At 40.2% G+C, this 25,216-nt stretch overlaps 1 protein-coding gene across 7 annotated transcripts in view; it reads left to right on the top strand.

Annotated features, from left to right (window-relative positions):
• Window positions 1–25,216, top strand: part of LOC109409390 (fat-like cadherin-related tumor suppressor homolog) — a 1,285,617-nt gene that overhangs the window by 1,034,418 nt on the left and 225,983 nt on the right. For all 7 annotated transcript variants that reach the window (XM_062859767.1, XM_062859766.1, XM_062859763.1 and 4 more), the window contains one exon: window positions 8,672–8,827. In XM_062859767.1, coding sequence (XP_062715751.1) covers window positions 8,672–8,827 — 156 coding nt within the window. The remainder of the gene's footprint in view (window positions 1–8,671; window positions 8,828–25,216) is intronic.

Here is a 25,216-nt window from a genome sequence, read left to right as displayed (position 1 = left end):
GACAGTCACGAGCTGTAACCATCACACCAGATCCGCTCCAGAGAGTACATGTTTGTTCCTCTCATCCATGGTATATATCTTTTAAAGTTCCGTTAAGTTTTAAATTAGTGTTTTTTCTACAGCACATTATACAAACACATTATGCACAGACCATGCTATTTATTAAATATTGAGTGGAAAATGTCTCTTTATGGTGTATAGAAGAATCCACATACCAATGATCATTTAAGCAACAAAAACTATATAAAAACAAAACAAAGCTTTACATGTGTAAAGAGACGTTATAGTTACCTGATATCCACTCATCTCTAACGGCATGTGATTGCTTTGATTGAAAAAAAAAAAAAAAACGTTGAAATATGCGTTTGCTCGTTGTAAACTTGTTATTTGCAACGCTTTCTAGTTACAAATCCATTAATTTCAAAATTTGATAAGTTGTTGCATTTGAAAGGCACTAAAGTGCCATATATATGCTGTCAGTGCACTCCGATTCACGCTAGTGTCAAAATTACGTTGCAATTAGCGTATGTCATTTGCTCGCCGCAAAGCAAATATGTTGCAACAAGTGAACGGCCGCTTTTGTTGATGGCTTCCTATGAAAATATAGCGACTGGCCGTTGGTTTTTTGGCTATATCTCTAAAACGGTAAGAGATTCCAATTTGGCGTCAAATAACGAAATGAAGAACAATAATATTTGCGCTAGGAAAAATTTTGTTCAAAATAATCTATGATACAGACGGTACTTTTATCATCATTTTTAGACGTTTTTTCTCTATAATGAAACATTTTCTGAGAAACTTTTTTCTCAGTGTATTTTTATCGGATTGCTGAGGTAATTTGGCGTCGATTTCATTAAAAAAAGTTTGTTCTACGATGCATAGTTTTTGAGATATGATTTTTTGAAGTTTGGGGTATTTTGAAAAAATTGGGAAAATTGTGAAATTTCATCTAGCGTTTTTCGTGAAAATAGTCCACTATGATTTTTTTGAATTCCAAATTTGATTATATATCCACGACCTCTAGCTCTGATGAAATTTTCATTGAAATCGGAGACCCTTCGGCCCAAACCTGTTCGGTAATAAAAAAAAAATCCCCTTAAAAAGTTTTCAAAGAATTTGCTAAAGGATGTCCGAAAAAAATCAGAAAGAAATTGTCGAAAGAGCTTTAAAGAAGTTATAGGGTGGAAATTTGCTTCGTCATATGCGTTAATTCCCGTCCCATCAAAAGGATGTAAGCAACAATGTAGATTATCGGTTATCAGCATCTTTGGCACAGGAAATCGAATAATTACACTAAATTTTACGTTTCAATTTCACTCCACTTAGGAGTTGACCCTTTTTTTGCGTACAACGCAGGCAACCGCACCAAAGCAGCAGCTAGCCGAATTGTTCTTCATCGCCGTTCAATTTTCACTTCGCCAAATTCACTTGTTGAACCTACCTTCAATTCACATTCCACAAAAGCTATATGGCTCTTCAAAGTTGGATTTCACTGATAGTGCTGCAGAATGCAACAAAATATGTTCAATTAATCAAACATATCGCATTTTCCTGTAGGTAAAATGTTTGTTTATACAGTGGGGATCCGATTTTGACAGCCCCCGATTTTGTCAGCTTTTTGACCCGATTTTGTCATCCTTTTTTGAAATAAAAAACAAATTAGTATTTCATTCATAATTTCCATTTTATAATCATTATTAATGCAACTGATGTCTTTACGCATCATAAAAAAATTACACAATGAACAAAACTCGTGTAACTTTTGAAAACGGCCAAACTTTTTTGCAAACTAACACATTGAGGCAATTTTAGCACTCAACCCTCGCCAATGTTTTAAACCAAAATTGTTTTAAATTGCTAAAAGATTCCAGCTCTCTCTCTTCTTGGCGTAACGTTCCAATTGGGACACAGCCTGCTTCTTAGCTTAGAATTTTATGAGAACTTTTACAATTTTTAACTGAGGTCCCCCAATGTTTATTTTGCATTTGTTCATATATCGAGTGGTAGTCATGAAGATATTTTATACACTAGGTAGTTAAGGAAATGTCGATTATGAAATGGATTCTAAGCTAACCGGGAATCAAACTCGTCACCCTCAGCATGGTTTTGTCGATTACACGTGTGCTTACCACATCGGTTATATGGGCTTAAAGACTATTCTTCTTAATTTCCTCTGGAACAGAACAAACAATAAGCGTTGCCTGTTGTTGTGATTACAAGTCAATCCATTTACTTCCGGCATCTCTGGGATTCCTCTAGGTTCACTTGTTTGGATTGATCCAGATAGGCTAACGTTTGAAAAGGGCGAAACAACCATTTCGAATTTTTGCTTCTCCCTTCCTTCTGAGCACATGGCCCATTTTTCATGTAATCTCTGACCAGTAACAGATAGACCATACTCCCTTCTATCTGATAACGGGATAAATTTGCATAAATAAATTGAAATAAAGTGTGAGTCGTTAATCATTGTGCCACCCTACCTTCAACTGATTCGCAAACTGTCTACAGTTAACGAAAAGAAACCAAATTTTTACAGTAGTTTAGTATATAGATGTATTACAACTTTTTGGTATAGGTTCAAATTTAGAATGCGTTTTTAAAAAAATCACAACATTTTTGATTGACGCCCTCCATGTGAACATGTTCAAATAATCAACGCTCTCTGGTTTGTTTATGCGCAGGTTTTCTCTCAGCTCCAGGCTTATGTTTCACTGAGAACCCTTCCTAAAACCTATTGACGAACATTAAGATGATAGGATAATATATAATCATTAACTTTTCCAAGGCACGATAACATCATTTTAGATTTTAGCATGTGATTGTACGACATCTTTTTGCGATCTATTAACTTAATTAATTCTATGGCCCAATTACACAGATGAAAACAATAGACTATAAGGAGAAACTGTGCAAAATTTGGTTGATTTTGGTGAAGTTGGAAAAAGTTACGTTAGTTTGAAAATGGCACAATAATTATCGACTCACCCTTTACGCCTAGACGGGATGGAAGAATGAGACATGCAATGGTTGTTCCGCCATTTTTTACATGTTGGTCCAGATTTATTATGAGATTTGTATTGTAGATTTCCTGCTTGGATTGCTTTAAAAATTGCTGTGAGAATTGTATTCATTAGTAACCCTTTGGGAATTCGAGATGGGATTCCCCCAAAATAATGTTGCTGCGATTCCTTCAAAAACTTTTGCGTGGTTTCTTGTAAGAATTGTTGCTGGTATTTCTCCAAGAATTCCGCCGGAAATTTTTAAAGGAATTCTTCCGGGAATTTTATAACGATTCATTAAAGTGTGTTTCTTTAAGATTTTCTCAGGCATTCCTCCTGTGATTTCCCCAGAAGCTTTTCTTGAGACTTGTCATGGAACTCCTGCTAGGATTCCTACAAAAGTATTGTTGATATTCTGACAGCATTTTTTTTCTCAAAAATTTTCTACATGAACTCCTACAGCGATGTAGTAAGGGGTTTCTCCAAGAATTTCTCCAACAATTCCTCCTGCAATTGCTACGTGGATTTATCCAGGGATTTTCCGAGCGATTCTTTCAAGACATCCTGCTGGCATTTCTCCATACATATCTGTTTGGATAGTCCTGGAAATTCTGCTGGAGTTCCTCCAAGATCCTTTTCAGATATTTCCCTAAGAATTGATCAGAATATGATACCTCCAGGTTGACGAACTCCTGTTGAGATTCCTTCAGAAATTCTTGCTGGTATTCATGTAGGACTTAATCCAGTAATTTCTACAGAAACTCCTCTAGTGATGTGTTCAGAGAATTCTGTAGATATTTCTGTAATAATTCCTACATTAATTACTGCGTGCTTTAGTCTATGAATAAATCTACGGAAGGCACAAATTTCCCAAATGGAAGAGAACGTGCCCCTGGAGCCAACCTACTGATGAATAAATCAAGCGATTTTTCAAGGGATTTTTTTTTTTTTCAAGAATTCCTCTTAGGATTCCTTCTGGGATCCTTCTGAGAATTTCGTAAAATGTTCCTCTACTAATGCCTTCAGTAATTACTCATACAAAAATCCTCTAGACATTTCACTATGATTCCTCTGTTAGATTTCCCATTTGGGCATCCTCTATGGATTTCCCGGGGGTCCCACTTCAGATTTTTCCAGGGATACCTCTTGGTATTTCTTTACGAAATTGGTATTCTGAAATTCCCTTAGAAAATTTAGTTGGAAACTCTTCTGGAATTCATGCTAGAATTTAACAATTCATTTCTGCTATGGTTTCTCATTAAACTGCTCCAGATATTTCCCCAGTACTTTTTTCCAGGAATTCCTCCATGGATTTCTCAAGGAGATTTCTTCAAAGATTGCAATAGGGATTCTTTCATTGATTTTTCAGAAAATGATAAAGAAATGCCTCTAGAGATTTCTACGGAGATTGCAGTAAGGATTCTTTCAGAAATTACTTAAGGGATTTATCCGGAGCTCCTGTAAAGGTTTTTGCAGAAACTACTTACGGGATCCCTTCGGGAATGTCTTGAAGGTTACGTCCCGTATATCCTCGGAAAGTTTCTCTAAAAATTCCCCCGAACATTTCTTCGAAGATTTCTCCAGAGATTCTTTAGAGATAAGGCTTTGGGAATTATAGTAGAAAGGCAGCAGAAACGTAACCAATTCGGAAAGTATGAGTGTCTATACTTGTCAATCTGATGTTGACTCATTTTCATTCGTTGACAGCTAAAGTTAGATATTATGATTTAAACTGCGCCAACCAGTGTCAACTGCTTCTGTAGACCACAATTGCTAAGCTAGGAGAAGGCTGTGTTCCAGTAGGGATGTTATAACAAGAAAATGAAATAAAAGATTTAATAGTTCTGCTGTAAAAAAGCACTGAATGTTAACTTTGCCAAATACCTTTTTTTCTGTGCCCTTAACACCCATTCGATTTTATTACCACAAAGGTACGTGCAAATATTACGAATGCAAAATTTGGCAATTTTAGACCCTATCCGCTATCCCTCCACCGCGTAACTATTTTTGAAAGAGAAATTTCAAAATTTTGTATAAAGCGTAACACAGTACTGACCCCCCCTTCATTGGCGTTACGTATTATTTGAAAGAACCCAAATCAGACCCTCCACCCCTATCTCCGACACTGACATGCTCAGGACAAATTTTCATGAATGAAAAAATGATTTTAAAAAATGTCCCTATTTTGTCAGGTACCCGATTTTGTCAGCCCAAAATGCTACCACGGGCTGACAAAATCGGGTCCTTACTGTAGTTGTCTTCGGGCGTGGGCTTTCTGGCAAACATCGTATTTCACAACCACCGAGAAAGATTTCTTGAAATATGCTGGTCGTTACTCTGAAGCTACATCCATCTTAATTTTAAAGTTTCTGTTCAATCGTACACCTACGTCTACGACCAAATCATATTTTTTTTATCATTTTTGTACCATAGTGTCACGTTGATCGAGTACCGGGAATAGAATTCAGGTTGTGTCCAAAATAGACGTAGACTAGACGGAAACAGAATTCGAGAAACAATTGTTCAATCTTATTACTTTAAGGAAATTGTATACACTGTTGCCGCAACTCATAAGATCTTGGAATTTGTAGGAATTTTATCTGCTTATCTGCTGACATTAGCGTCCTTTAGTTTTCGTTTTTGGATTTTGGATCATAATATATGGGATGGGCTAAATAAAAAATCAATGTGGCATATAACTCGAATTAAAAAGTTCTAATATAGTCCGGATTGGCTTCTAGTTTGAGTATCTGTTCCAAGAAGTGAGTTTCTAGTGATAGTATTGCGGTACTTGAGTTGATACTAAAGGCATTCAATCAAGATCAAGTTCAAGTTCAACAACTAATCAACAGTGGACTAAAGGTCCTACTGAACTACGTTTCCACTGAACATTTCTGTAATGGCATTTTGCTGCTAGCATAAGAAAACGCCACAAAAATATTCAACACCGTAGCTCTCCCTCCAACAGCTATGACTCTTTCAACAGCAAAATGGCCAGACAATGAATGATATGTGCATGTGATATGTGCATCTCATACATACACAGATAAAAATAATGATATTTACACGTCATGTAAACTTAATTTTAATCATGTAAACTTATTGTTATGATGGTTTACATGATATATCATGTAAATTTGTGTTATATGTCATGTAAATACTCAGAGTCATGCTGAATTACATGACATGTAAGGGGTCGTCCATAAATGACGTAGCTTTTTTGGGGGGAGGGGGGTGTTTGTGATTTTGTGACGAAGTGTGACGATAGGGGGGTAGGGGTTTATGACATGCTACGTAGCTTTCTACTAGGCCTATTGAAAAAAATATTTCATAAATAATGAAGTTTTTACTTGCATTAAGTATCATTACCCAGAAAATAAAAACAAATATTGCATGATTTGTTTTCCTTTCTCATTAATGTAAATAACAAATAATGGAAATAAATGCCGGCTTCATTTCATAAGACATGGCCGGTTATCGGACGCTACAACTGTATCTGAGAAAGTGGTTTTGAAATCCTGTGTAAAGAATAATGTATTGTGTTTGCAGACAAAAATCAATTTCGCTCAAATGCTTCTCAAGACCAATAGTTTGCTGCTTGCTATAGGGTACTGCACGCCGCTAAGGTTGCGAAGGAAAAGTTTTCTTAATTTTTGGCATTACGGCATTATTTCAGGAGTTTCTTTTATAGTTTCTACAGGACTTCCTCGAAGAATTCATCAAACAATTTCTTAAGGAGCTCCTCTAGCAACTTTGTTAGGAATTTCTCATTGTGTTCTTTATAGGTTTCCCCAACAGGAGAAGGATACCATTTCTATTAGAATTCCTACTGGGAATCCCAGAAAAAAACTTCTGAAAACATACCAAAAGGATCTGGAGGAATCTCAGAAGGAATCCCTGAAGAAACTTCCAGAAAAATTTCAGAAGGAACTCCTGGAACAATCTTAAAAGGAAATAGATAAATTTCAAAAGAAATTCCGTGAGGAGTATCTGGAGTAATTCTAGATGAAGCTTTCGGAGAAATCTTGAAGGAACTTCTGAAGGAGATATTTGTAGATTGTCACAAGGAACTCCTGGCTAAATTTCTGAAGAAAGCGCGGAAGAAATAATTGAAAGGATCCCGTAAGGAATTTCTGAAGGAATCCCGGAAATAACTTTCGGGGAATTACGGAAGACTGCCTGGATTAACTCCTGGTGAAATCCGAGATAGAAAATCCTGGAGGAATTCCAGAAGCAACTATGGGAGGAATCCATAAAGACATTCCTGACAGAATTCTAAGACTATAGGAATCCTGGATGTAGTGAATGGAGGGTGACCGGAAAAAGTTACTGAAGGAGTCCCGGGAAAAAAACCCTGGATAAATTCTAGAAGGCAGTCCTCGAGGAATCCCAGAAGAATCTAGGAAGGAATTAGTGAAGGAATTCAAAAAAGAACACCTGGAGGATTCTCAGAGTAACTCCTGGCAGGGTTTTGAAACAATGCCGGAGGGTTTACCTTGGAATGCATATCTGAGTGAATTCCTGAAGGAAACCAAGAAGGAACTCCTGGAGGAATCCCGAAAGGAACTTCTTTAGGGAACACAGAAAGAAGTTCTGATGGACTCTCAAAAGAAATTCCGTTTAAAATCCCTGTGGAGATGTCCAAAGAAACTTCTGGTGGAAAAGAGGAGAAGAAAACCTTGAAAGAACTCCTGAAGGAAACCATGGATAAACTTCTAGAAAAACCGTAGAAAAAAAACTCCTGGAGAAGTCTCAAAAGGAGCTTTTGGAGGAATCAAAGAAGGAACTCCGGAATGCATTATTGGAGGGATCTTTGAAGGAACCCCTGAAGGAATACGATAAGGAGGAATTCTCTTATGGAATCCCAAAGAATATCATGGAGAAATCCCAGAAGGAAGTGCTGGAGGAACAAAAACGGGAGACATTCTCAAAAATGGGAATCCCAAAGGAAAATTCTCGAGGAATTCCAAAATGAAATGCTGTAAAAATTTTATAAGATACTCCTGCAGGGTATGAATTTTATTCAAATGAAATCAATTTGATATTCTTAATGGATTTGTTAGTGAGCAAACTAATATCTTTGGAAGAGCTTCCAGGCTAATATGGTATTGTGAGCATCAATTTCCGATTCTTCAGCAACAAGCAGAACGGCGATGGGTGGTTTATTGAGTCATTAGCTTTAGTGATAATCTCCACTGGTTGCACCTATGGTCTTGATGTTGTTTTCTTGTATTGTTGTTTTTTCATAATATTTTATTAAAATACAAGTTAAAATTGAAATCAGAGCTAAGTTTTTTTACATGAAAATTTTGTTGAGGGGGGGGGGGGTGTTTAACAAGCTACGTCATTTATAGAAGGGGGGTATCTGAATTTGTGACGAAATGCTACGAGGGGGGAGGGGGGCATTGAAAATCGCTTAAAAAAGCTACGTCATTTATGGACGCCCCCTAATGGAAGTTTACATGATATTTTATTACTTTTACATGATATATCATGTAAACTTATGTGATATCCCACGCTCCAATTATGTGCATTATATGTCACAGAATTTAACACTCTTTTTTCGATCTGTGTAAGACAATCACTGCGAAATTTCCATACCAACAAACAGCAATAGTAAATTATGAAAAGAGCTCAACACGTTCAACATATTCTCTCAATTTCAATTACAGGTGTTGGTGTCGGACAACGGAGCCCCTGTGCTATCTTCCACCACCCGAGTCGTTGTTCAGGTAGAGGACGTAAATGACCATGCTCCGGAATTCGACCAAAAGCTGTACAAAGTCCAAATCCCTGCGAACGCCAAGGTGGACCAGGCACTGTTTCAGGTAAGCGTGTTGAAACCCTTTGAAGACCTAACCGCATCAATTGCGTCTTTCCATTTGATGTTTCCATCCATTGTTGTTACTGCCTGCTGAATAATTTTACGACACATTTTATTTTCTCACATAATCAGATTACCATTATATGAGTTATTTAATGGGGCATGCCATTCTTGTCTTGATGAACCTTTCCCGCATCGCATGAGAAGCGACAGAATATGCGAGCACAGGTTGACTGCAAACAAGATCATTATCATAAACGTTTGTAGTCTCGCTGTAGTCTGTCTCTCACCTCACCACCTTTTTTCCCAGTAGGTAGATGTCGTACATCCTCGGTAAAATCTCGCGTCACAACCTTTTTTGATTTCTTCATCTAGTACTTTGCACAAATCACCCATGTCATCTACCCAAGCGCGCGCGTTCTTCGACGTCCCCAACCGCACATAGCCATCAGCATCATTCATTCCGTTCCGACCAACAAACTGAGCGAGCATACATACCTTCGTCACACATGCGTCAGGTACATGCACGAATGTATCTTACTCCCACGTACTGCCAGCGTAGTACCAAAAGAAACCCAGCTCACATACCGACACAAACACACGCGGGAAATTAATTTCACCGCAGGTGCTAATCCTTTCCCGTTGCCTCGTTGTGCAGTTCGTACTTTGGTTCGTACCCTCAGTTGGTGTGCGATGGTTTTGATGTCTCCGTGCACGTAGATCGCTGTTGCCGCCACCAGTGAAATCCCATTTGAATCGTCCAAGATCCTTGGTGGTATATGTGATAGTAGAGCATTAGTTTCGAAAAGGATGAAACATTAATAGATCGGAGAAACATATTCCATTCTAGTTACCGACGTCCCACATCTCCTTCGACATCCATACAAGTCTCTCTCACGTTTACGTACACCCATCTCCACCGTTCTAGTGGATGTTGTTCCGTTTAGTAGGACACGTTCACGGGGAGGATCCTACCAGCTACCACCGACGAACGCGACCACCTTCATCCTCGCCTTGCCACAACAAGTACAACTTTCAGCACTCCGTTGGCGTTGAAATACCTTCGGATTCTCTCATTAAAATCTCATTTAGCTGAAAGTAATAAAACCGATAGCATTCACCCCGTTGGCGTTGGCAGCGTTGGCTCATGGCTGGCATGGCGGCACACATGTTCGACGTTATCCTGCTCGGAACGGGCAGGCGGGCGGGGGTGTCGTCGTCGTCGTCGGGAACGTGCAGGATCACGCTCCCGGGTGCACGAGAGATTTTTATAAATCCTGGTGGCCTTGTGTGATATTTTTAACAATTTCACCCATGCCATGGATTTCCTTGTCATTGCGCTGTATGTACTTACACCTAGCAGGGGAAAATGAAATGACCATGCGATGGGTTTTCGTGACGATTTCCCGTAGATTGTTCGGGCGAAGACATACTTTCAATGGCAGATGACGAAAGCATAAAAACGCAAGTTTTGCTTGCTGATCACTGCAAACCCCAAATTGAGTCACATTCGTCCCAGGTAGATGATGATAAACGAGCTGAAAACATTGCTACGTTTCTGATGCTGTAAGAGCGAACTGATTACTGCCAAATCATGTTTTAAAGTTTTGTGCTGATCGCAATTACGAAAAATTAAGAGATTTGTACAGCATTTCCTTCAGTGATTCGTTTAAGAATTAGCTGAGACTCATCTTGGAAAACATATTCGAGGCTTATTCTATTTTTTTCAGTAAAGCTCCCAAAAATTACTTACGGAGTTGTACCAGAGTTTCTTCTGCATGTTCTCGGGAATTTCCATGAAATTTGTTCCAGAACCCTACAGGTTCTTCTCGAGCATGGTCCACGTGTCATGTCCTTAGAGGGCCACTAATCTTTTTTTTTTCCTTCCAAACCATGGCACAGTGGGAAAAATCGACCCAGAAAACGGATCTTTTAACGCCGCTGGTTTCGGTACGTAAAGTTGACCATTTCTGACGTAAAAAAAATACGAGAAATCGATTGGTGCTAATTTCATTCGCCGCACGGCAAGGGAAGTGGTCCATTTTGTCCCATTTTGCCCTTTTTTCATACAAAAAGGGAAACAAAATATACTTTCAAACAACTAACACGACTGTAGATCATTGAAAATAGCTGCAGGTGTAATAAGAAGTTTATATGAATCATAAGAATACATGAAAGATCCTTTTGAATGCTTATTTTGCCCTATATGCCCCAACAACTGTCACATATTCACAATTTTTCCTAATTATGAATGGATTTTTAATGTTACTGACTTAAAGTTGATTTGTTTGGCATAAACAAAAAGCGGTAGATGGTTTATCACCAGAATAATCTTCGGGAGTTGTCCAAATTGTTGAAATTAGTTTTAGGTGCAATTGGAAGCTAACAGTTATCATGCGTATAAATGAAAGATATTTTCCCTACTTTACCCTACATGCCCCTAAAACTGCTGAATAATAACATATTTTGTATGATTATGTAATGTCGCTGGATGCAAAACATGAAGCCCTGGATCATTTTTGATATATACAAATGCGGTTTATCGATTAATACTACAATCATTCTCGGAATGGTATATACAGGGTGTTAGGTTCATGAGTGCAAACTTTTTAAAGGGTGATAGAGGACCATAAATGGTGAAAAAAATTGTTCTACGCATATGGTCAAATCTCAACCGTTACGTAGTTATTGGACTCCCCATGTTTTTGACTCTTATTGCCTCAACTGGCTATAACTTTAAAATGGTCAAACTTATCGCAGTTTTTTTACTCTTATTCGAAAGATTATTGAATTTTCTATCAAATGGCATCTTTGAACCGAATGGTTTAGCTAAATAACTAAGTTTGCTAGAGCAAAATAGCTAAAAATAGTATGTTTTTATTTGTTTATGTCCATTATCTTTAAAACATGCGTAATAAATTAAAAAATTTCTTTGGGAAAGTTGTGGCCCCTGTTCCACTCTACAATTTGTTCTTTAACGCCAAACTTCTAACTCTTATCGTTTTCTTGCAATTTTGATTTAAATGTGCAGCACAGTGCGCAAAAAAGTGCTTACTATGACGATTGCAAATTTCTGATCTGAAATGCGACGTTGAAATCAAAATTGCAAGAAAACAATAAGAGCTAGAAGTTTCATGTCAAAGAACAAATTGTAGAGTAAAACAGGGGCCACAACTTTGTCAAAGAAAGAATTTTAAATTATTACGCATTTTTCAAAGATAATTGACAAAAACAAACTAAAACACACAACTTTTAGGCTATTTGATCTAGAAAACTTAGTTATTTAACTAAACCGATCGGTTCAAAGATGCCATTTGATAGAAAATTCAATAATCTTTCGAATAAGGGTTAAAAAAGTGCGATAAGTTTGACCGTTTTAAAGTTATAGCCAGTTAAGGCAATAAGAGTCAAAAACATGGGGAGTTCAATAACTACGTAACGGTTGAGATTTGACCATATGCGTAGAACAATTTTTTCACCAATTATGGTCCTCTATCACCCTTTAAAAAGTTTGCACTCAGGAACCTAACACCCTGTATATATAGCTGTCCATTTTACCCCAATTTGTCCTGATTTTGTCATGTAGTGAATAAATCAATTTGCCCTGATTTTTTGTCAAGTAATGGATAAATTAATTTCCCTTATTAGCATTGGTACTGAAACCAATCTTATCAAAAAGACATATATATGAATTTTTCTATAGAATTTCAGCTTTTGATGGGGAACTAAGGACATAATAAGCATTTTATAAAATATGTTAACTATGCGCTAAACTGATTAAATGGGGCGTCTCAAAGCAAATTATATATATTTAAGATGCCCCATTTGTCGGGGCCCGTGGCGTAGTTGGTCACACGTTCGCTTCATATGCGAATGGTCATGGGCTTGATTCCCAGCCCCGGCACTTGCAATTTTTCGTCAGTTGCTCTTCCCCCGAGAGCGGCTGACATTGACCCTCTTCTGAGCCCTGTGGCTCAAATGGACCCGGATACCTGGATATCGGCGAACTGCTACTCATAATGGACCCCCAATCGGACTGGAAAGGAAGAACGGCCATCCATCATCCTTGTGCTCATCATTCTACCATGTATAGAGTAGAAAAATGAAAGCAGCAGAAAGGCAACCAGTTCGATAAAGTAGAATAGAATATACATTCAGGCCCTGTACACAATGTAGGTGCAGCTGTCAAATGAAATCGCTCACGTAGTGCCCTAGTGGACAATAGAGCTGTAAATTAGGTAAAGTGATTAAGAATAAAAAAAAAGATGCCCCATTTAATCAGTCGTGTGCATATTTAGGCATATCGGCCACAAATTAAGATTAGGGTTAGTGCTTATTATACCCTGTATTCCCCACCAAAGTCATATGTTTGGGGGTAAAATGTGCTCAACAGACACCTGGACAGGGAGGTCCACGTAGTGTGGGGTGAAGATCCGTAAAGCCTCTGAAACTAGCCCAAAATCCTCTGAAGCTTTCTGAAATGCTTTGAAATCCCCCTAAAACCCCTCGCATCCCTCGGTGTAACGCACCTGTGGCCCCCAGAAGCCCCCTAAAACGCCTACGTAGCACCTACGTAACGCCTCTAAAACGTGCCTAAAATCCTCTGAAATGCCTTCGAAATCCCCCTCGAACCCCATGTAACGCACCTGAGATCCTCCGAAATCCCCGAAAACGCCTACATATTGCCTACGTAACGACTCTGAAAGTCTCCCAAAACCCTCTGACACTATCGTCAATGCTTTCGAAATCCCCCTAAAACTACCTTGGAACCCGTGTAACGCACCTGAGACCCTCAGAAACCTCCGAAAACGCCTACGTCACGCCTCTTAAATGCGCATATAATCCTCTGAAGCTTCCTGAAATGCTTTCGAAAACCCCATAAAACACCCTCGGACTCATGTTACGCACCTGAGACACTCAGAAATGCTCAAGAACGTCTACATAACGCCTCTGAAATCTGCCAAAAATCCTCTGAAGCATCCTGAAATGCCTTTGAAATCTCCTTAAAACCCCCCCGGACCCCCTGTAACGCAACTGAGACTCCCCAAAATTCCTGAAAACGCCTACATAACGTTTACGTAACGCCTCTGAAACTAGCACAAAATCCTCTGAAGATTTCTGATGTGCCTTCGAAATCTCCCAGTGCCACTAGAGCTGTGGAGGCTCTTTTGCAGGCGTAATAAACATGAATCAATTCCAGTTTTCTGGATCTCTTCCATTCCTACACAACTGCGATCAAGGGGGAATCAGTCAGTTCCACTTCTTCGATCGATTCACCTTAGACCTCTAGCGTAATGTCTTCAACAAAGCCGACGATCTCCCACCCCACCTGGAACTCTAACCTCAACACCTCATCATACATGGCATTCCATAGCACCGGACTCAGAATGGAACCTTGCAGGATTCCTGAGTTTATTTGAAAGCAGTTCCAACCCAGCACTGTGTCGAAAACTAGTACTCGATTCTGGAAGTAACTTCCGAGAATCTTATACAGGTACCCGGGTATGCCTAGACGCAGGATCACATCGGCAATAGCCGCCCAGCTGGCGCTATTGAATGCGTTCCTTACATCCAGAGTCACTACTGCACAGCAGCGAAACCCCCTCCTCTTACGCTGGAGCGCTTCCTCGGTGGTTTTTGTAAATGAAAGGATAGCGTCTACGGTCCACCTCCTCTTCCGAAAGCCGTACTGGTTGCTCGAGAGACCATTTACACCCAAAGGAGTGTCGCCAGCGCAAGTTTTTTGGTAGGACACGAGTCATTTTCAAGTTATTCTGCTTTGAGTTAGAATTACATGAATGTAACTCCTGTACAATCAAAAACCTGCGCTGTTGATACTCCTTTGTGACTTTTGTTCTGCTGGGGCACCCACGGTGTGCCTCAACATTCTATAGAGGATGATCTTTTCGAGCACCTTCCCCGCCGTGTCGATCAAGCATAGTGATCTATATGCCGACGGGTCTCTGGGTGGTTTCCCCGCCTTTGGCAATAGAATCAGGCTCTGCCTCTTCCAAACTACTTGGAAAACTCCCTCGTCCAGGCATTTCTACGAAAAACTGAACATCTCGGGAGCCTCTGAAATAGCTACTTTTAAGGCCTGGTTCGGTACTCCGTCTAGACCTAAGGTCTTACCTACGCTAAGGGACTTTGCTGTCCCCGCAAGCTCCCATCGGTGGCCCTCTCCTCATCATCAGCCCCAGTCTCAGGCTGTTCTACGGAAGGTGACCCAGGACTAGGATCACGACGCGAAAAAAGCCCCTCGATGATCCCCTCCAAAATATCAGGAGGTTACTCAGTAGGAGCCTTTACACCTCTCGTTGTGGCCATCACGATTCTGTAGGCATCACCCCACGGATTTGCATTGACACTCAGAGACCCTCAAAGCAGGCCTTTTTGCTTGCTCTTATGTCAGTCTCCAGCGCGGCTTTCGCAGCCGCGAATACCACACGCCGTTCGTTTGACTCTTCTTCCCTCAGATCGTATTTTCTGCATCCGACGACTAGCCCGTATGCAGGTGCGGCGGAGGTCCGCAATCGCGTCGGTTCACCACTAAGCCGGTGGTCTCCCATTTCTAGGGAGAGCACCGCTACCAGCTCGTCGCCGTCTAAACCAAGTAGGTTTCGCTCACGGCGGAGCGCCTCCCTAAATACCCCTTCGTCGAAGTATGATGTCTTCCACCTGCGTGTGCTTGGCCTTTGTCTAGCTTCCTCTTCCTCTATCCGCTGCCTGCTGTTGTTGTAGAACAACTTGTTAGGCCAGGACTACAAAAAGTAACGTCAATAATCGACTCCGCACCGTTCCAACTACGGGTGCTCTTGGTACCGACATTAGCCAGGTCGACATCCAGTATGGCCAATATCTCTAGCAGGATCTGACCCCGCTGGTTCGTGAAGCGACTTCGCCATTCTACGGCCCAGGCATTAAATTCATCCGCTATTTCCACCGGCCATCGCCCTGTCGTCATACAGTCCAACATCTGCGTGAACTGCTCGATCGGCCACCGCGGAGGCATAGTACAGCTTCAGAAACAGATCTCGTTTTCTTTGACGACCACGAAGGTAGTAGACACCAACTCCTGGACGGGGTATTCACCCGTCGTTCATATCACCGCCATTTTTCTGGACTCATCCACGACCCAATTGCCGTAGTTAGCGGTTCAAGTTCAGCTGCGTTACCCGCACTGCGATTTGTTCACTGCGGCTTTCTTGGACCACCCGTTGGATGCCTGTTGTTCAAGGATTTCCAGTACAAACCAGTCAAATGGATGAACTCGTGCAACCTTATGGCCTTCGGCGCCGCACCTCCTACACAGTTTGCTCTTGTCAGGGCCATTGCAGTTCCATGACTTATGTACTGGTTCCAGACACCTGAAACAAACCTCTGGTGGCTCGTGGAATATCAGATGACATACACACCAGAGGATAAAGGTAGCCTCCCTACTTTAACGGACTTATTTACATCTGCAATAGGTTGCATTACCAAAGCTACATTTGTCCCTGCCAGCCGCTTCCGTAGCCGAACGGCTGCGGTACCCACCTGCACCTCGCACTGTTGCCGCAGTGCCGTGACGAGCGCTTCAGTTTCACTAATCTCGTGTAGGTTCTTCACATTTAGAGTCGCCTCTGCTGTAAGAGCCCTCACCTCGACCCCTTCGCCAAGGACCTCCTCCGCCAAACTTTTGTAGGCGGCGCCCTTGCGCTTCTTGTCACGATTGAGCTCTAGGATCATTCCTTCCGTACGAGTTTCGAGTACGTCCAAAAATGTCGCACGTCGGCTCCCAGGTCCATGAGCTTGGCGTCGCTTCGTATCACCTTCAAGACTTCCGAATACTTAAACTCTTCCGTCTTCATGGTGGACGTTTCTTTGGTCTGATGTCCCTATGCTCCGGAACGTTTTCTTCCTCTTTTTATTTGTCCTTTGCACTACGGTCCAGGAAGCTTCCTCCCCCTGACCTATCCTAACTTGTGGTGGCTTGAAAACTATAAATGATTGAAACTTCCAGTTTCCCACCATTCCCAGCTTTCCGGAACGGCTGATTGGGGTCCGATTTACCGGCTTTACTTCTGACTTTCGGGGTCAACAACTTCACTGGCTTTGCGCTGCTACAGTTGCCATGAGTCTTTCATGGTCCTGTTGGGCCACCATCGTTGACTTCGGAAGTCTCATCAGGGCCTGCTTGATGTTCTCATTGATGTTAGACTTTAAGGTCGCAAAGTCAATTAAGGAGTAAAGCTGCTGCACAGACACCTCATTAAAAGAGCTCATGTCTGTTTTGTTGATGGCCCTCATCAACCACGCTTTCGTCCATTACCTCTGGCGACAAGTAAGGCGTGGTGAAAATAGCGTTTCCACTACGTACACAGCTGCCGCTTGGTTCAGCTCTCCTAAACGGAGACCTAGCCAATCGACTTCTTGCGAAGCGGTTAATCACTCCACTACCGCTTCTTCCGCTGCTGTTTTTTTTTTCTGATAAGATGGCATAGTATAGTTCGCCCACGTTTTTTGTCCCGTCTAAATAAGCGTTTCCTTCTCTAGATACGAACAGCGTTGACGGGCTACAGCTTTGGCTCTTCAATTTGTGGCACACTCTATCGTGATTTTGGTATTTGCTCCTTTATCTCCCTTCAGGTGTCATTTGTGATCCACTGCATTCTCTGGGCGCGTTGCTCATCCAAATTTAAAATCACTGGTGGCGATGAAGGCGTCCTTGATGGGTTGCTCCATTGATCTTCTACGCTGTCACCTTCGTAATCAGTAGGTAGTATGATGCTCCAGGTCCTCGACGAAGGAACTTTTCACCACAGCGTCTTCCAGTCAGCGTGTGTTGAACCGGTGCCTCTGACAATGGATTCTGGCGATGTGCAACCGGAACTCATTGATTAGGAGATAATAATCGGGTGCAATAATTGCGCTACGTATCTTGCGCACATAAAGTCTTCATTTTCGGCTAATACAGATGCAGTTGATTTAATATTCAGGAAAGCCATCACAGGAAACCCTTGTAACTTTATTTACTGATCGATGGGGAAGAGCGATCCTCTGTGGCAACATATCGCTGTGGTCACAATACTCTGCAAACAGCTCGCCATTTGAGCTCATTTCTCCGAGACCATGACGCGCTAATCTTTTTGTCATTTTTTTTTGTTTTTGAATCTCTTCCACGACAGTACTCATTTGGCTTTAGATACTACCCGAGCAGTAACGAATAACTGACACATAACTTCAGCATACCCCAAAGTCAGGAATCATACAAGCAGCCAGGTATCAGGTATCAGTAATTCAGTTCTCCTCCATTTGGGAAATTTGTGCCATCGCCATGAGTACGAGCCTATTCATCATTTACCTGAGGGAGAGTGAAGGAATAAATTGAATTGAATTGAATTGAAGGAATAAGGGATGGGATAGGGAAAGGGAAGGTAAGGGAATAGGGTCGACATAATCGCATAAGCGTACCACAACGGGTTCAAACAGCGCCCTGAAAGGGGCACTGTAAAAAAAAAACGCATAAAGCGTAAAGTAAGGCAATAGCTACTTGCCACAACGGCTTCAGAACAACAGAACATCCTGAAGATTCAGGCTTCTTAGGTCAGTTACACTTAACCAAGTAATTACCGAGTACTCGGAAACGCAGTTGCGTAAAAACTGGGTAGTTACATATCAAATGATTCAAAGTTCCACAGTCGGATTCTCAACTAGATATACAAATGAAGCAGCCTGTTGAGGCTTGTGATGGACAAAATCATAAGTAGGAAAACCCCATTGAGTTATCTCAATTGCGTTTCTGCTACGAGATTCCTCAAAAGTCATGGCAAGACTCCCGCATGGGGGCATCCACAAACACTCAATTTCCTAATCACTGCTTGATGTAATGCCGAGAAAAGCATTTGGTAAATCCAATTGGAAATCATTGAAAGATAAATAGGACAATCCATGCGGCTTCCAATATGGAATCGAAAGGTACGTGTTCAAAAGTATCCTGGAAATCCGAGAAAACACCCAAACAAAATTGTTTTTGAATGAATGCTTTTCCGATATCGTAAACAACATTGTGTAAACAAATCACAGTGGACTTTCCATTTTGGTAAGCATGTTGGTTCACATGGAGAGGCATGTTTGCTAGAAAAACATCACGGGTGTGATGCTCGACAAAGCGTTCTAATCATTTCAGAAGAAAGAGGTCAAATTGATAGGTTTGATCTAAGTGTAGAATTAGCAACTAGTTAAAATACACATAAATAAAAACAAAAAAAAAAAGGTTTGATCTTCATACGAAGACATTATACACTTACGGAATAAACTTAACAGTATAATCCCACCAAGATTTGGGAATAGCAAGGCTGCAAACAAGCAGTTTTATCAAACCATTTCAGGGCTCAAGGCATGACACGCAAGATTGTCTTTTCAATTTTACTGAAAGTAAAACATTACATCTACATAGAAATCCTCCCTACGAAAGTAAGGTTCTTGGACCAAAGCTGTTCTTTTATGCTGAAGATTGATCTGAGCTATCATAACCATAGCCACTACCTAAACTAGGCACGATCAAACACTTACAATCACAACACAAGAAAAAAGAGCAGCGATAAAAACCAATCGATTGAAGAACGCCAGAGACGAACACACACACAGAGGACACTGTGAAGAACGCATAATGCGATAGCGTGGGTCATCGGAACTGTTTTCTCAGATCAAAGCTTTTTTGGTTCCGTTTCGGGTCCTGAGTATATGTGTAAAATTTGAGCACGATCGGTTGCGTCTACACTTTGCGCATTGCAATTGAAATTTGTAGGGGTTTTTGTATGGGGAAACTTACTTTTTAGCATTTTTGTCATAAGTTAAAAAAGTTTGTCTGAAACTTTTTAACCGATACTGTAAAATGATAGCCTAGAATGTTCTGAAAAACTTTGTTGAAGACCGCAAAATGATCCGATTTTTGTAAAAATAGTTATAACAAACGAACCACATGCATTTGTTTATGTTTTAACATGTAAAGGAATAACAATAGCAACAAAATCATGCTGTTTTAGCAAGCAATGCCAACGTTATAAGTTTTTTAATAAGCATCAGATCACTTCGCGGTCTTCGACAAAGATTTTCAGGAGTTTTAGAAAAGTTCGAGCTTGCCATGATAGAAATGCAAAAAAAAGTGTGTTTTCCCATGTAAAATCCCATACAAACTTCAAACGCAATGCGCAAAACGTAGACATAACCGATCGCGCCCAAATTTTGCACACTTATTTGGATCTTGAAATGGGATCCGCAGTAAGGGCAGAATACTGTGAAGGGCGCCCTAGAATACTGTGAAGGGCGCCCTAGTACTCCACAGGCTCCGTTTGTAGTTAGGATTTTATTAGACCCCCCATAACCATTCATTCCTTGGCACGGTAAGCGTAAAGTCGCATAACACCATGAATTAGGGGTCACCTGTTTAGTGGACTCTTACCACTGGAACAGGCGATCCGAAGTGTTATACTTAGCCAATTAAGACAACCGCTACCGACACTACACAGTAGCCTGGTACACGGTTTATATGGGAAAATATAAAAAATGGAAAAACTTCAACTCCTGTATACTTTTTGAGTTTCATTTTGGTCGCAAATCAACTGTGCAAAATTTCAGATTGAACAAAGAAACTATATTTTAGCGCCAGCCATTCTTAGTTTTTCATACGATTTACCATGGGGAAAATTTACTTCTTCAAAGAAAAATCGCTTGAGGTCAGCCATTGCTCCCTAAAATAAGTCGTTGAATGATTTCTGTAGATAAATTCAAGAGGAATCAGACCTCCGAAAACCGCAAAGCGATGCGAAATTTGTGGAAAAAGTTATTAAGCCTTACCCGATCGATAAAATCACGAGATTTTATTATTTTTAGTTATTCCTTACATGTTAAACTTTGTTGGCATGTCATTCGGTTTACAGTCAATAACTTTTTCCACATGCCTTAGATTGCTTTGAGGTCTTCAGAGGGTTTTTTCCTCGTAAAATTTACAGCAGAAATCATTTATCGATATATTTTTAGGGGTTAAGGGGCAACCTGTGGCGATTTTTCTTTGAAAAAGTGATTTTCTCCATAGTAAATCGTATGAAAACTCAAAAAGGCTGGTGCTAAAATATAGTTTCTCCGATCGAGCTGAAATTTTGCACAGTTGATATGGGACCAAAATGGAACTCAAAAATTGTACAGGAGTAAAATGTCTTCTTGTGTCCCACGCTACTACACAGCTATCTAGGCTGATCGGGAAAAGAAGTTAACATTGATGGTCAACTTCCAAACGAGCCCGAACAGCCTGCAAACAGCCAGGTATTAGAAATATCTTTTTTGGATATTTTGAAGGTATCGATATGATACCTCATCGAGTTATTGGTTTGGTGGTTTTATTCAAGTATGGAAAAATCACTATTTGTATAAAAAATCGCCGATTATGTCATTATTCACGTTTTATGCATAGAACACACCCCAGTAATTATTTTAGGTATTTTACCTCTTATGCAGAGCTTCTTGATATCTCATTCAGGTTGTAGGTATTCGGTTTTCCATACCTGAGTTTGGTATTCTTCAGCTATTTTCTCCTGCTCGGATACCATCTCATTATTAGGCTAGGCACCCATTTCAACTCCCCGTTGAAATGGAGCCTGTTCGCCTCGAAAGCCAGAGAAGGCAGAATTTGACCCGTTGCCAATCATTATCATTCAAAGTTCGGCCAACGGACTTCGCTTGGTTTTAAAATCTGAATTCGTTCATACGGCATGCCATTTTGGCTAGTTGTGCCAGTTCAACCTACTGGGCTAGGCTTATTATATTCCAATTTCCAATTCTTGTTCGTTGTTTCGCACTAAAAATTGAAAACAAAGCAACTTTTCTCTAAATAGATTGGATAAGAGTTCACGAAATACGATTCTTCCTCGCTTTGCTGGATAGAGAACAAGAAACACGAAACTCATCAACTATAAAATAAACATAGGGTAATTCGCCAATTGTTGAACGGTTAGTACTGGCATTTTTGTTTTCGTTTGTTTTTACGTGCATAATTCCACTTTAGTTGAAATATATCCAGTGAACGTCTAGATCTACTTATTCCTTATACTGTCCATTGGATTTGTATTCCCTTAAATTCCATTTTCTAAGAGAAAATAGAACATTTGTATGGGAAGTCTGTAACCCAAATGTTGAACGCTTCCTTAGGCCTGCTCATCCTAATGTTGGACGGTTCTCGCTAATTGTTGAACGGTTGAAGATTTGTTCGTAATTGATGACGTTTAACCCGACATAAACCTATCATTCACCTGTTTTTATTTTGGGCACCAAACCCAACATAGACTCAACAGTTATCCGATGTGGGTCCAACAGTGGTCCAACATTTGATAAAATTTGATCCGACTTTGACCCGACATCCAATATTTTTTCACTCTAGCGGATTTTTTTCCAGGTTTTTCGTGTTTTGCGCCCAGTTAGTCATTTGAGGGACAATTCATTCAATTAGGGAGCGTTCATAAAATACGTCACGCAATAATTGTCCATTTTACCCCCCCCCCTCCTCCTTGTCACACTTTTTGTATGGGACCTCTGATTTTTTGTACGGGTCGTCACACTTTGCTGAACTCCTCTCACCTCCCCCCTCAAAGTATGACGTAATTTATGGACGTTCCCAAGGAATCGCTTCCCATTTGAAGAGAGCTCTAGTGGATTGAAAATCGTTTTAAACAGAACCAAATGCAAAAAAATGGTTGAAAAGATTTGGCTAGAAGCGAAAATGGCAGAAGAAAAAAATGCCTTCGAAAGCCGCTGAAATACCCCTGGAAACCCATGGGACCCAGTCAACTTTCTAGAATACCCCTGGAACGACCCTGAAATATTTTGGAAATCCGTGAATCGCTCCTAAAAAAGGTGAAGTGAACAAAAATATCTGGCAGTCATGCTAACATCGTAGGTTATGCTAGTGTTCAACAATTGGATCTAAGCTGCATAATGATAGTGTGATAAGAAAAATATTTTTTTCAAATGAAATTACAATGAAAATGTGATTTTAAACAATGTTGAACTGTTAAGGACATCCTTCCAGTTATTGTAACTATGGTGTGACTTTGATATTTGTGGTCGATTTGCCAGCAAAGCTTATTTCGTAACATCAATTTCTTAAAATTAATCTTAAGAATTGTGCAGTTTTTGTGTCATCAGCGGTACAAAATTTTCAATCGATATTTTTGACGTAAAATATGTATAATTTTGTAACTTTATTGGGGCAATATCATGACACACATGTATACGCATCTAGATCATACGTTTACGTTGATGGAAAATTACTTAAGTTAAATTTATAATAACATTTTCAAAAACTGTTCAACATTTGGGTAGTGTTCAACAATTGGCGAATTACCCTACCCGTTTTTTAGAATTCATCACAACCATTTATCTGAAAAGCCAGCTGGTTCCCAATCATTGGCAATTTTTTAATCAAATCACCTAGCCGTATATCGGCATCAGGCAGCGACCAACTTGCGCACAACACCGCCGCCGTTTTTCAGCAAGCCAACCAACAACGCGTTCACATGGAGTCTTAAGTGCCCCACACAATGCATACGTTTGCGTGTGCGTGACAGTAGTTTGACACATTTCCCATGGGAAAACTGTCAAAAAAACGCAAACCTCGACGGAACGGACGCTATGTGCTCCAGGCTTTAGTCTAGTTCTAGTCAACAAAAATCTAAATCTGTTGAACCTGTCGCAATATGGGACCGGGTTCGTCATCGTCCGTGTCCGTTGCCATGTGTGGTGGCACTTTTTCGACACCCAACGCATGTAGTTCCAACATCAAAACGACACTTCGTGAACGGTGACGTTGATTAGTTTCCTCCTGGTAGGTAGGTACCAACCTATTGTGGAAAATCGCTTTGCCTTTGCCTGATTGTTGTACGGCCGGCCTAGAACGGTGCTGTTGTCAACCGACAGCCTCCGATTAGACGTATGCGCCGCCGCGCCGCGCCGCCGTCGCCGACGATTTTTCCACGCCGCCGCCGCCAGTTAAATTGACCCGGCGCGCCGCTGTTCATATTTTTCCACGCCGCCGAACAAAATTTTCCACGCCGATGAGAAAACGACAACATTTTTTTTCTCGTCAACCTGGATGCGCGCCATTGTAAAAAGTACAACACTAAAAAAACATGGCTTGTCGTATACAACGCGAGCTCAGTGCAGTTTAAGGATCAAACAGGTGCGCGTCCTAATAGGTCAAACCTGATAGCAATAAAAGTGATAATTTTCAAACAGTTTCTATGTTTTTCTTGTGCATATTAAGCGTATTTTTCTGAAGTTTTTTTTGTGATTCTTTTGTAACTTTTTTTTCTATTATTTCATTTAATGATTCCTTACAGTAACCATTCACTTATTCATTTTTAAGTATTAAGCGAGACTATTTTGCAAATCATAACGGATTTGAACAAAATTCTGGCGGTATTCTCAAACACACGGTACACAAACACATTCCTACATATTCTTTGTAAATATCTTGGAAGAGTTTCATGGCAATTTAAAAAAGACATTCGTGGAAGCATATATTCCATAAAATCTTCAGAACTTCCTATAGAGGACCATCCAGAAATTTTACCATGAATGCTTCCAGAAAAATTTCGCAAATTCATTCAGAAATTTCTCCTAAGATTCTTAAAAAAATCCCAAAATTTCTTCAGAAATATTTTTTTAGAGATGCTCTAAGTTCCTCCAGAAATTTCCCAAAGAATTCCTATGGAGAGCCTTCTGAAATGGATCCATTGATTTATTAGAAATTTTATAAAATAGGTCTCGCAAAAAAGGTGAATTTTCAATCCCCTCGCCCCTAGGCACTCTTTTTTATAGAATCTCCTCTGCAATTATTACACTATTCGGAATCACTCCCTTTTCAAAGCGTGGCGTAACTTATGAACGTTCTCCCTTCAACAATTACTCCAGAAATTATATTTGCATAGTTATTCCAGAATTATTTCAGGAATTCCTCCATCGGTTTTTTCAAAAAAAATTTCAGGACTTCTTCTATAAATTTTTTTATGGAGTGTCTCCATGAAATTCTCTAGAAATTCTTCCATGATTTTGTTTGGTGATTCCAGTTGATAGTTTTTCTGCAAAAAATCATATAAAGATTCCTTCATGAGTTCCTCCGGATATAATTTCATGTATTCCACCAGAACTTTCTCTTGAAATTCTTCCAAAGACAAGTAACAATTCCAAGAAAGATTGACATATATTCCTTTGGTAATTTCTGGGAACCTTTACTGTTAAAGTATTTCTCCAGACATTCTTTCAGGGATTCCTTTAAAAATATATTCATGAATTCCACCACTAGAATTCTTGCAGAACATCCTCCATGAATTTTGATAAGAGATTTCTCTGGGATTTTTTT

The sequence above is a fragment of the Aedes albopictus genome, chromosome 3 (genome assembly GCF_035046485.1).
Source record: "Aedes albopictus strain Foshan chromosome 3, AalbF5, whole genome shotgun sequence".
NCBI lineage: Eukaryota > Metazoa > Arthropoda > Insecta > Diptera > Culicidae > Aedes > Aedes albopictus.
This window is presented reverse-complemented; position numbering and strand designations above follow the sequence as displayed.